General features: G+C 40.9%; 1 protein-coding gene across 1 annotated transcript; it reads left to right on the forward strand.

Annotated features, from left to right (window-relative positions):
• The first annotated feature begins 6255 nt into the window (after positions 1-6255).
• On the forward strand, positions 6256-13087 carry LOC145448200 (DGAT1/2-independent enzyme synthesizing storage lipids-like). The gene is made up of 8 exons (XM_080326552.1): positions 6256-6703; positions 6841-6949; positions 7019-7119; positions 7810-7977; positions 8041-8231; positions 10423-10486; positions 10548-10687; positions 11840-13087. Exons 1-8 carry the CDS (start codon positions 6598-6600, stop codon positions 12161-12163), a joined length of 1203 nt encoding a protein of 400 aa, XP_080182678.1. The 5' UTR covers positions 6256-6597; the 3' UTR covers positions 12164-13087.
• Positions 13088-13591: the final 504 nt, after the last annotated feature.

Raw genomic sequence — 13591 nt, forward strand, 5'->3', positions numbered from 1 at the left:
GATGCAGTTGCCCGATTCTCAAATTATCGCCGAACGTATTACGAATGCAGTATTTGGCCCTAATCTAGCTCGCAGGCAGGCATTGGCTTAGAACAGGGATCACCAGCCTTTTTGAAACCAATAGCTACTTGGATACTGCTCAATGCGAAGGGATATCAGTCACTCCCGCCGTCTATCCGTGCTAGGTTGGATTTCATCGCTTATATATTCACAGCACTGGGCAGGGTTTCCGCTCCTTCCAAAATGCCCATTGCCCATGTTGGAAGCCAATGGCCGAGACCAGCGTAGATCAGCATGATCACCAGGCAATTAGCAGCATCTTTAATACGCATTGGCCTTCTGCCACCGAATTTTGAGGAGCTCTGGATATCAAGCAAGCCTGTGCTTGATCAAGCTGAAACGTATCTCACAAAAAAACTGCAACCGCCAACCGGTTCTATCGTTCTTATCCGTCGAATACGTAATGACCAATGCAACACAGGAGACGCAATGTGATGTAACCAACGGATAGAAGGAAGCCGAAACGATCAAGCACGATTGCTAAATATTGATCAAATCTAATAACCATCACGGGCTAGTGCCAGTGGTGGAATGTGTTAAGCCAGTGGTTCTAAACCGCCAGTCTGTGGCAAGTTTCCTACCTGACCGCCAAATACATTCGGACTTTATATCTCAATTGCACAATGAAAGCCATTAGAGTAATAGAACAAAAGTTTGGAACTTCTTTTCTGTATGGTGTCTAATAATAGAGAGCTCATACGTCACAATGTTGCAAAATGTAAGTAACCTACAACTCGTTTCGGACAAGTTATATGTCAAAGCTACGGATACTTTTTAACGAACTTCGTTAAAGTCTGACTGTAGGCTAAGGTGGGTGTCTGAAGGCTACTCCAAGTTCCTATCTTTTCATTGTATCGCAGTCTTGTGATGTTTTGCAATGATGAAAATATTAATAATATTAAAACTGACTACCAGACCATCATTTAATATTTGTCGCGTAATGATCGAATATCTGCGGCTTATTTGGTCGTTTCCAAGTCCACTGTGTTCGACACCGTAGCCAATAAGTGACAGGCCCATCAAAGATGTTACGATGACCTGATGATGAAAATTCTGCCTAACCCCTGTATCATGCAAGTCCGTTTGATGTCTCGTTTGGGTTGGTCTGACACTATAGATTCGTCTACAACAGTGGTTCCCACCTTTTTCGACTCATCGCCCCCTTTTCAAGCTTAACGCCGATCATCGCCCCCAAATTTTGTGAACCAAAAAATCGGTATGCAATCTGTAATCATCGGCGGGTTGACTAAAAAAAGGTCAACTTTTCGTCTCGTTGTCGAATTTTACACTTTTGCAATTGAATTTCCGTGGGTTGACTAAAAAAATGTCATTTCTCAATTGACTCAAATATAGCCGTTTTAACGCGTCATCGCCCCCTTCGCTATTTACGCCCCCTTTGTCCATTTTCGCCCCACTAGGCCGCCAAATCGCCCCCTGGGGGCGATATCGCCTACGTTGGGAACCACTGGTCTACAAGATCCAAAGATCGCGGTAAAGAATGTCTTAGAGCCAGAACAAGATTGCCAATTCGCATTTCGACACGGGACTCATTTGATCCGTGCGACTCAGGCTGTAGGCGCCGACTGGACTTTCGGCGCCGGTCATTTCGACGGCTGGACTGTGGACAATTAATTGACATATCATTATAAATGTCGCACATTTGGGCAAACATGCGACGGTTATTATACTTCAAGGTTTTATCGCCGTCAGCCATTTCGGCAACGCACAGAGCGCACGGAGTCGCATGTTGCCCGAAACGTTTGTCTCCTAGCGTGAAAATGCCCAGCCCCGAAATGCTGGTTCAAAAAAATAATCGCACTCCAACAGGCTGCACAGCAGTGCACATGCACACCCCCAGACTAAAGCCTGTAAACGGTTTCATACGATATTAGGTTGGTGTATATACGTTTGGTGGTTTCCCGACATTCAAAATCACGAAATTAGGTCCCGGTAAATCGCGCAAGGCGCGGAAAAATATTTCAAGAGATATAAAATATGCTGATTTACGAAATAATTTTGGGTCGTCTACGAGCTTTCCATTTTAAAAACTTATGTTACATGTTTTGCAACAAACATGGTTATAATATGTCGTTATATACGTCGTGTACGTGTGCCTCAAATCATTTGGCATCCCATGAAAAATCATCTCGCGAGCCACAAATGGCGTGGCGTGGTTTGCCGACCCCTGCTATAGAATGTAAACGATGTTTTCATTCTATAGTGACACCATAGTGTCCTATATGGTGTGGACATCAGAGGTGGTCAAAGTAGTCAAGAAAGCTACTGAAGTAGAAGTAGAAGTAGTGACAAAAAATCTGCTCAAGTACGAGTAGAAGAACTTCTTCCATAAGCCACTTAAAAGTAGTTGAAGTAGAAGTAGAATTGACTGACTTTCAAGACAAAAGGACTGAAAGCAATTAGAACTCAAAGTATGATAGCCTACTTGGAATTTAAAGTGAAATACAAATACCAATTCTAAAAAGCCGAAAATATATTTTATGTCTTTTGGCCATGAATCTTTAAAGGCAGCACCGTAACTGCCGCACCCCAAACCCCCCAATAGGGGGGGGCCCGAGCTCGAAGGGGGCCCAAAATTATTTCGTGAATTAGCATAAATCATAGAGTATTTTTTTTTAATTTATGCAATTTTGTCAAAAAATTTTTCGCGCTGCGCGCGAATTCAAGATGCCATTTGTCTTTATTATTGGGTATTGGGCCATTACCGCGCCACGACCCACCAAGACATACAATCAAGTTTTAAGCCATATAACATGAGACTCCAAGAAGTGTGCCAAAACGATCGGCAGCGAGAAAACCTTTGCCGAAAAGGACTGTGCCGTTATGCTGACCGAAGACTTCGTTATATATACCAAATACATATAGATTTAATTGTCCATAGGCGCCTAAATGACTGGCGCCGAATGTTCCCGTCTTGGTAATCTGAACCTCACAAGACAAATACCATCCCGCTGAGAAAGATTTTACGCCAGTGAAGAAATACCAATTTGAAATCGTGTGCGTCTTTCAGTTTAGTACGTTCATGTGATTCTATATTTTTTGATCTAGCAGACTGGAAGTCACGAAATAACATCATGTAACGAAGTCATATCAACGGGTCCGCCCGCCCGAAGATGTTTAATTATTATTTACGGGCCCTCCCGTCTTCAAGACACTTCACTCAGCTCTACCGGTAAATATAATTACGTGAGTAGAGGGGACAAAGTGATAGCAATATATATGCAATTGCCGTTCTGATTGACCGATTTTATCATAAATAACCGAACATTTTCGCGCTGGCTCGCTATACAGTACAGCTCATTGCGTGACAAACGCGAGCAACGTGATTGGGGGGGGTCGTTCTATCATCCTATGGGAGCCCAAGACCCAAGTTTTTGGGTTCCCTGACGAGGTGCTGTTTCGTTCCTGCCAACGGGTATACGCCCGAAGATGTTTACTTATTATTGAGTGGTCCTACCTTTTCGAACACACGTCACTCAGCTCTACCAGCAAATCCGATTACGTGATCAGAGATAAGATAAAAATTGATAACAATATATATGCAATTCCCGATCATACTGGCCGATTCAATCAAGAATTCTAGAAATTTTTCGCGCTTCGCGCGCTTAGGTGAGAAAAGCTGACTCACCAAACAACCCCCTCAATGTAGATGATAAGTTGCCATAAACAGGGTAAAGCCTGAGGGGGGTCTGGGGGGCGCAGCCCCTCAGAAGTTAGGTTTATCACCCTATGGGGGCCCAAGACCAACGTTTTGGGGGGGGGCCTGACGAAGTGCTGTTACGGCCCTGTTTAAAGGTGATCTACTAAAACAGGTGTAACGTTAAAAATAGTCGGATTTTCCAGATTAGCAGGACACTTTATGGGCTGCTAGATTACGATATGATAGGTAATTGCTAGATTGCAAACCGATAGTTTCAAACGTTATGGTGGGCCATATTTACTGTGACGAAATATTTGATATGGGCACCAATGCGGCGTGAGCGGAACCAAGCAATCCGGTACCTAAACTATATTCACTGATACTTTCGTGAAAACATATTTGTCACTCCATATACTGTGCGCAAAGCGCAACAAAATTTCTGGGCTTTACTTGCTTTTTATAAATATTAAATGTTGGTACTCCGTGAAAACAGCCCCGAAATTCCTCTGGCTATCTTTTATATCGGGGTGTTATACTACTTCTACTTGACAAACTAAAAATGGCGGATAGTAAGTAAGTAGATCACAAAATATTACGAAGTAGAAGTAGAGAAAATCAGATCTACTCGAGAAAGTACCAGAAGTAGAGTAAAACTACTCGAGTACTTCCAAAAAGTAGAAGTTCTTCGTTACTGACCACCTCTGGTGGACACAGCGAGACTGAACGGCTCAATGCACTTGGATTACGTCATACTTTCCATTTGACCAAAGGCAACTTTACGGATATTTTTGACCGGCTTGTCGAGCGCCAAATTCAATATATCGGGTATCAATGGAAAGCCGCTGCGGTACTGATTACGGAAATATAAATTTTAGTTTGTTTATGGTCCTGGAACCCCCAAAATCAGCTTAGAAATTAACATTGTAATCAAGTTTTCGCATTGTGACGCAACAATTCTGTCTGGCAAAAAGAGAGCGAAGCTGAGGAGACAGAGCCAGACAGTCCTCTTGCGTCACAATGCCGAAACTAGATCTCAATGCAAATTTCCAGGCTCATTTTGAGGGTTCCAATACCATGAACAGAATCAAATTTATATTTTCGTAATCAGAGTACAGCAGCAGCTTTCTATTGATACGCGTTTTATTGAATTTAGCGGTGCGCAAACCGGTCAAAAATGACCGTAAAGTTGCCTTTGGTCAAATGGAAAGTCTAACCATAGTGTCCTATATGGTGTCGACACAAGCAAATCGCACGGTTCAATGAAATTGTATCACGTCACAGTTTCCATTTGGCTACAGGCAATTTGACGGTGATTTTTGACCGACTTGCCGAGCATCAAATTTGATAAAACGGGTATCAATCGAAAGCTGCCGCCGTACTGATTACGAAAATATAAATTTTATTCCGCTCGCGGCCCTGGAATCCCCACAATCAGCCTCTAATTTTTCATTGTTATGGAGATTGGCATTGGGACGCAACAATGCTGTCTAGCGAAACGAGACAGGTGCTCGAGAAAAAGGGAGCCAGACAGTATTGTTGCGTCTGTCGTTTCGCCAGACAGCATTGTTGCGTCCCAATGCCAATCTCCATAACAATGAAAAATTAGAGGCTGATTGTGGGGGTTCCAGGGCCGCGAGCGGAATTAAATTTATATTTTCGTAATCAGTACGGCGGCAGCTTTCGATTGATACCCGTTTTATCAAATTTGATGCTCGGCAAGTCGGTCAAAAATCACCGTCAAATTGCCTGTAGCCAAATGGAAACTGTGACGTGATACAATTTCATTGAGCCGTGCGATTTGCTTGTGTCGACACCATATAGGACACTATGGTCTAACGTAATCCGAATGCAGTGAGCCGTTCAGTCTCGCTGTGTCCACACCACAACGGAACTCCCACAATCAGCCTTCAATTATTGATTGTTATGGAGATTGGCATTGGGACGCAACAATGTCGTCTGGCTCTTTTTCTCTTGAGCTACTCTCTCGTTTCGCCAGACAGCATTGTTGCGTCCCAATGCCAATCTCCATAACAATGAAAAATTCGAGGCTGATTGTGGGAGTTCCAGTACCACGAGCGGAATAAAATATATATTTTCGTAATCAGTGCAGACTCAGCTTTCGATTGATACCCGTTTTATCAAATTTAATGCTCGGCAAGCCGGTCAAAAATGACCGTCAAATTGCCTGTAGCCAGATGGAAATTGTGACGTGATACAATTTCACTGAGGCGTGAGATTTGCTTGTGTCGACACCATATGGGACACTATGCTTATGCTCCCAATCATATAGCTTTCGAGCGACTTCTTGTGACGCCTTGCGCTTGAGATGCTTCATGGACTTTGGCATTGAATGAAGATATCAATCATTCAGTTTTGCTAAAAGTACATTAGTAACAGTAGGTTTTCTATATCCAATGCATGGTTTGAGCCTTAGCCTTCAAAAGATTTAAAGTTTATAAAGGCTGTGGTTTGAACGGTTTATGCTGGCTTAGTCACGTGATCATTTATACATAAACAAAGCCAGAAAAAATTATTGCTGTGTTGTTTGCTGCGTATGGGTATGCACATTTAGTTTTCGTCTTTTCGATGCAGGAGCGGTGTTCGCGTTCATAGTGGTGACTCGGCGAGTCTCCTAGAAATTCGTGATGGCGCCAGAATATTGAAAATCAGTAATAAACGAGATGAGTCAAGCTGCCCATATGGCCCATCAAGCCAAGCATGTGATGCTGGTCTTAGGTCTAGCGTCTAGGGATGCTATCGATTTTGCCTTGCGATCGATATCCCCACCAACCACCAAGTATTGGCAGCTTATTGCGTTTTGATATTGACTATTTTTTATTCAGACTGCTATCCACATTGCATGGTATTTCATTAGGATCATGAATTTAGTATTTCAATGGATCTCTTACTTTTTTCAATACATGATTGGAGTTGGTAAATATTATTTGGAATGGATTTTCAGTGTTCTGGATTACTATGTACCAGGTATGTGAATGATCCATGTTGGTATGAAATTTGGTGGATAGTCATTTCAATAGGACTTCTGTAGTTTGTGTTTTGGTCTGACTAGCAGACTGAAATAAAATAGGAGTATAGCGCTTCAACGCTCTTTTTATATCTAGGCTGGAAACTGGTAATCTTATCACCATTCGTAATCACTTTCATCATCTTGCCGATATTGGTCATAATTTACCTTTACACAAGTGCCCTACTTCTCCATTTATATCGCAGGTAAGGTCAAAGCATGCTTTACTGGTAATCTTGAAAGCATCTCTCATTAACAGTGTTATAATTTCTCAGACGTCATAAAATTTACGAAGGATACCATAACCATAGTTTGATGGAAGGTCACAAGAAAATGATAGCAGCTATGTGGAGTGGACATGGTTGGATATGGCATGGTGAGCGATGGTCTTATGATGAGTAAATGAATTCCTTATCAGAGTCGCTAAATCAAACATCCTGCAGTTAAAATTCGAAGCTGTACTTATACATAACTAATCAATTAAAAATTGGAAATGGTTTGAATGGTACTCGTGTAAGCTAACTACACAGAAATACACAAAACAAATAATGATTTTGTATCCTAGCACAGGTCTTTTCGTTGATACTCTTGAACGAACACCACCATTATAATTCATCTTTCTGTGTGGATGACAATTTTCATTCTTCCAGATTTCTTTTATTGAGGAAAACACAAAAATCTCCGTCAACATGAGTCATGACTGATAAAGTGTAACATTGAAATCCGAAAATAAATATTTTGGAGAATTTTTTCAAACCCAAATTTTCATAACCAATCAATGACCTATTTAAAAGGTTTGATTAAAAATTATTCTGAAAAGATATCGTTCCAAACTGTACGTACAACTTATGTGTGTCAGTTAACCAGTTTTCTATGCCTCAACTACACGATGTCTAAGTAGATATACATTAGTTCTATGCCCAATGCTCACTTTTCATAACAAAAATTGCTGGAAGACTAAGGATGCCTAAATGAAGTACATCCTATCAATTACTCAGTTTGTAGCTTATCACTCGGCCCGTAAGTTGGAATGTTGCATAATATATATTATGTCCACACTTTGCAGGTTATGAAATCAAGGGACTGGAAAATATTCCCGATAAAGGAGGTGCTCTTATTGTGTATTATCATGGTGCTATCCCCATTGATATGTATTACCTGAACGCTAATCTCTATATTGAAAAGTCGCGAACACTGTGCAGCATTATGGATAGCTTTGTGCTACAAATTCCAGGTATATATGCCCACTTTGCGGTAATTTAAAAGCATCTATTGCAGTTGCGGCAATTTTTTTCAGGGCTTAAAAAGTTTTTCCAATTTTGGGGCTGTTTCCCGGGGCCGAGAGACCGTGTAGTGGAATTACTCCGAGCCGGTGAGCTGGTGTCAGTGGCACCGGGAGGCGTTAGAGAGGCGTTCTTTAGTGAAAATTATTCCGTGCTGTGGGGGAAACGGCAAGGCTTCGCGAAAGCTGCTCTCGAGGCCAATGTGGTGAATATATTTCTGTTGAATACGTTGCATTTGTTGTAGGAATTTAAGCCCTTTATGTGTCGGTGCTAGGAGACATGTTATAAAGTTTCAGACCTAATGAGGAGATTAGACCACACCAAAATTATTCGCAATGACCCGAGTACAAGATTTGTCTTATCACTAGGGCAAGTTTTTCTTGCAGTTAAATCCGTGGAAAGTTGCATTTATTTTTCACAAAAGTTGCAGTAAAAAGTTGCATTCATTTTTTCACAAAAGTTGCATTGAAAAACCACATTTTGATCGGTTGACTAAAGAAAAAACGGTTGCTAGTTCCATTCCCGAAATACAGTTTTCCATCCACATTCTCCAGTGGTTGACCATAGAAAGAAAAGGTCAACTTCCCGGCTCAACTCCTGAAATAACCGTTAGAGCGTTACTTCAGTACTGATTTACGGTATTTCAGTCGAATTTGGCCGTGTATTTCACCAAAACTCTCATAAAACAGTGTCATAATTAGAGCCCGACCGATATTGGATTTTTGAGCCGATACCGATAAGACCGATATCCAGTACCTCCACCGATAACCCCAATATATTCAGCCGATATTCAAAAGATATGGAATCTAGCTCAAGGCCCAATTTTAACAACTCAAGAGCATTTATTTCAACAGCTTTACAGCCATTGATATGCTTGAACATGAAATAAATGATCTAGGGGCTATAAAAATATACCAAAAGCACCAATCCAGCAGTTGCAGATTACAGTTCACGAAGCACAATTTCTCGGCTCTTTCTCCAAGGAATGAACTTCTGTGGTCTTCCATAAATGATGTATATAGTACTAAACATAGTGAGCAGTCTTTCACTTGATACCATAGTTAGTGGCACAGCTAGAATTGGAAATCTTTCTTCATTTCGGTTCCACCGCTCCCGTACAGGGGATCTTTCCTTCAATGGTTTCACCAAATATTGATATTAATATTGATATTCTTCTGGCAGTGCACCTGGAGCCTTCGGCACATCATTAACAAATAGCTGAAGAGAATGTGCAAAACAACTGAAATTGTCCACGTCTGCAACTGCTTCACCCATCCCCCTTGGGCCTTGACCATGACCAGCATTCAAACAATCAATTGATCAATATTTTACGCTCTTTTGTCAGAATTGGCCTATGTCATCATGGAATTAAAAATTTTCGTATCAATTATTGGCTTTACTCCACGTTTGCTTGATTTTCTTGCCCTCTATGCTCGCATATTTCCTATCATGGTGGCCCCGAAGGCCTCAGACGACTTCATACATTACTGGTAGCTCTGTTGGTACCGAACCAATATCACTATCTTACGAGAAATGTTTCGACGAGACGCTTTTCTCTGTCATCACGAGGGTCAGTCCAGCATGATTGATGTTCACATTTCTCTTACTGATTGAAATCTTCTGCAGACAACTATCCACCCAGCTGCTCTCTGTCTTTGGTGATCGATTCCTGCAGGGGGATTCCCACAAAGTCAGTGGGGCATAACGGTGGTTAGTAATACATAATATTTTTCAGATAGGCACGCCTACTGCCTGTATGGAGTATGCACTATGTGCAGCTTGGCCATTTATTTTTTATAATTTACCGTCCTCGCGTCTTCTATCGACTTCTCTGACTCCCTGCCACCATCATGTGACGTCACGAAAATGGCCGATATTTTTTTACCTTCAACGGCCGATACCGATATTTCTCTCCAAGCGTGATATCGACTCGATATTATCGGCCAGCCGATAATCGGTCGGGCTCTAGTCATAATCAAGCGATCTATTTACATACAGCCTACTTCCAAATATTTCCAGTAAAAAGTTGATTGCATGAAAAATTGAAAATGAAAAAAAGTTACATAGAAATAATGGACAAAAGTTGCAAAAAGTTGCACTATAAGATTCCTTTAAACAGCTTAAAACAGCATTCTTCGTAACTTCCGAGCTGCAGGAAGCTGTAAGCAAAGTTGCAAAAGTTGCAAAAACTTGCCCTACTTATCTCAGATTAATTAACCAATAAAGCGACTAAAACTCTGATTGTCAACTCAATGGAATTTTTGCTTGGCCTTTGAAATTTATGTGGTCTGCTTGGTCACTTTGGTTGCAGTGCATTGCCTGTATTTAGCATGCTAAAAGTGTTTTCAACCACTGTTTTGGCAAATATAGTATCATATCCCTTTTCTTTGTCGCAGCCTATAATACCCGTATTCACTGAAAACGTACGCGAGGCATTCGAATATATGCAAACAGGGAAAGGTAATGGATTGCAGTTCTTAGTCATTGTTTTCCTTTCATGACACCACACGTTGTCCGTCAGGTCTGTTCAAGAGATTTTACGAAAAAACGCGACTGCCTCTGAGACCAATTTACGGAGGTTTCCCGGTAAAACTCACGTCGCACATCGGAAAACCTATTTATAGCAACCCTGCTACTTCGCCAGATGAACTGGTGGCAACGGTATGTATTTGTCATGAGCCTTCCGTGGTGTCATAAACAAGAAATGATGCATATTGACGTGTACTGTTTACATAACCGATTCTCTTTGTTTATTGTAAACCACATGGTTTATTGATAAGACTCATTGCTATTTTACAAAGTGTGTAACTGTGACGTTGAAATTACTCGTGTAGAAGTAGCGCACTCTACTGCAGGCTAGCTAATAATACTTTGAATTAGGAGAGGAAAGAATTCTAAAGGAGAGTGGGCAATCTTCAAAATAACGTCTATGTATGCCACTCAAGGATTAAGGCTGCTAGTTTTGCAACGAGGTGTGATGTAGCTGTTTTCTGTAATTGCGATACTAAGGCCCTATTGTCTGGACAATGTGACAATTTTGCTAATGAGAATAGTGCATGTCTGTCTGTAAATAGCGTTTTGCTTGAATTAATTTGAAAGATCAAAGGTTAGTAATTTGCCTTTAAAAACAGCTGCTACTGGGAACTGCCAATCAAAATCAACAATGCGATTGGCTGATTATTCCTGTTCATTCAATCGACATGCCTGATTCGATTGATGTATCATGAAGAAGGATTCGAATTTCGAATCGGTGATCTGTTTTGTTTGTCCCAAACCTATGATGTTATCAGAGGGGACCAAAGTAGTCGGTGTTGCTACTCACGTAGAAGTAGATTTTATGCTACAAATTTCTCTTCAATTGCAATTATAAGTAGCAATTCCGAAGACATCGAGTTCCTCAAGAAGAACTAGATTATATATTATGTAGATATGAAAAGTAGTCAAGTGGATTCAAGAAGTTGATTTGGTTTATGGGTCGCATACCCATAGCAGTTTAGAGAACGTGCCTTATTTGAAATTGGATGGTGTATTATCGTGACTAACGGAAAATGAGTAATAATGACACTACAAATAGGTGCGATTGTCGAAAAAATATCCAGCTGTTGAGATACGGGGAGCTTTCGTCTACTGTCATTACGATTTGAATCGTAAAAGCGATGTGAACATAACCCAAAATTGCTTTCTATTTCACTACCTAACCAAATTCGATGTTGTTAGTAAGAGTAGTATACACCTACTTATGTACTTAGAAAAAGTGTAATTGCTTTTTTTATATTTATTTATGATCAAACCGTCTGTGGATTATCCTTGCAGACTCGAAAGGCGATCGAGCTGCTGATCAAACGCTACCAGAGACGACCGGGCAGTATATTTTTGAGTTTCTGTCAAAGATTCAACACAAAGAAAGAGACGCATTTAATGAGACAGCCACAAGAGGGCTTCAGTGACGCGTCGGACATATCGAGTGAAGGCGACTCGGCGGAAAATGATCCGTGCAAAAACAAAGATTCGCGAACGAAACGCGATTATCGCGTCGGCACTAAATTTGTATCGGCCAAAATTACTATTAGTGGCAACAGTAGCGCTCGTGCCCAAAAACGTTCTGACGGTTGTGGATTCGATGTAAAAGAAGATTGACATGTGCAGCTTTTCTATTCTGAAAGATTAGAGAATTCCAAGTTCTGAAGTAGCTGCTGAAGAGGCTCATCAGTCATCACACTTCGTATTTGATGTCATGGTGGCGTTTGGAATCCAGTAATGGGTTGGGACTGAACATGTGCGGGTCATACGGATCTATTCCTGTTCGACTATTGGATCCTGTGTCTCTGATTTTGAAATTCGGGTTCTGAAAAGTCCTGCCCAAGGCTGAATTGAGAATCTATGGCCGTCTTCGTCAATATTTCTCCAATGTCCAATTTTATCTCGGAACGGATTTAAGTTTGCATTGAAGGAACCTACAAAATGGCGGTGCAATGCAGGAACCCGCTGAGTACAAGTTCATTTGAAACCTACAAGTAAGCAAAAGAGTCACTTTCATGAATTTAAGATTCAGACTCCTATCCGGCATTTGGGAAATGATGTGATCAGACTCAATCCTGTTACAGCAAGACCGAAGGACGTCTCTCCTGATTAGAATCTGAATTCTGATCCTATTCCTATGCATCTCTGGTTGGGACATGGAGAAGTACTACTGTCGGTATTTTCGGTAAACCAACACATCGTATACAAGAATGGCAACTTGCACCGTGCTCATTGTTTCTTAAGTCTAGTCTGTGATGTTTCTATGTTACAGTAGTTTGTCTTTCAGAAATCAAGGTGATCTGTTAAACTTATTTATGTATTCATAAGTGCTTGTCTGAATATTGATTCTCTTATATATATATATATATATATCACACAGCGATGCAATGAGATGAGAGTGGGGAACGATTGGAAATTGTGATGATGCTTTACAAATGCAGAGACCAGTTGCAATTATGATCAATATGTATTACTTTATATTTGACCAACCTTCATTGCACTTTTGTTGAAGCACACTCAGATTATATCTTTTGTGATTTACGTCTTAATTTTTGTCATTGACATACGTTGATCGTCTCCAGTAAGGCTGTGTAATCGGGTGTTGGCAAGTGCAAGTTGATTTCTGAGGCAAAGCAAAGATGCTGTCAGAGGCACAGACATCACGTCCAAAATTGAAATCTGATTAAGAAAGTAGTCCAAGTGACTAATTTCATAAAACTGTCTAAGTCCGGAAGAGATAGAGAGAAGAGATTTCGCGTTGTGTCTAGGTAGCTATATATTCGCTACGTCCAGCACAACCGAATTGCGTTCGTTTTCACGAAGGGTGGCGAATCAAATACCCGTCTATCTGCAGAAAAAAATATAATTTCAACGCTATGCCGATATAGACGAAGTCAAGACAGGTTTAACGTAGACGAAATGACTGGAGGATTAAGCTAATGAATGGACGAAAAATGGGGATAAACAGGTTCGGTGGTGTCGATGTACTAATTTATATCAAAGGTGTTATTACCCTATAAATAAGGGAGTATTTCGAGAAGGTGA

Source organism: Botryllus schlosseri, chromosome 10 (genome assembly GCF_051294905.1).
Source record: "Botryllus schlosseri isolate E-star chromosome 10, Bs_hap1, whole genome shotgun sequence".
NCBI classification, from domain to species: domain Eukaryota; kingdom Metazoa; phylum Chordata; class Ascidiacea; order Stolidobranchia; family Styelidae; genus Botryllus; species Botryllus schlosseri.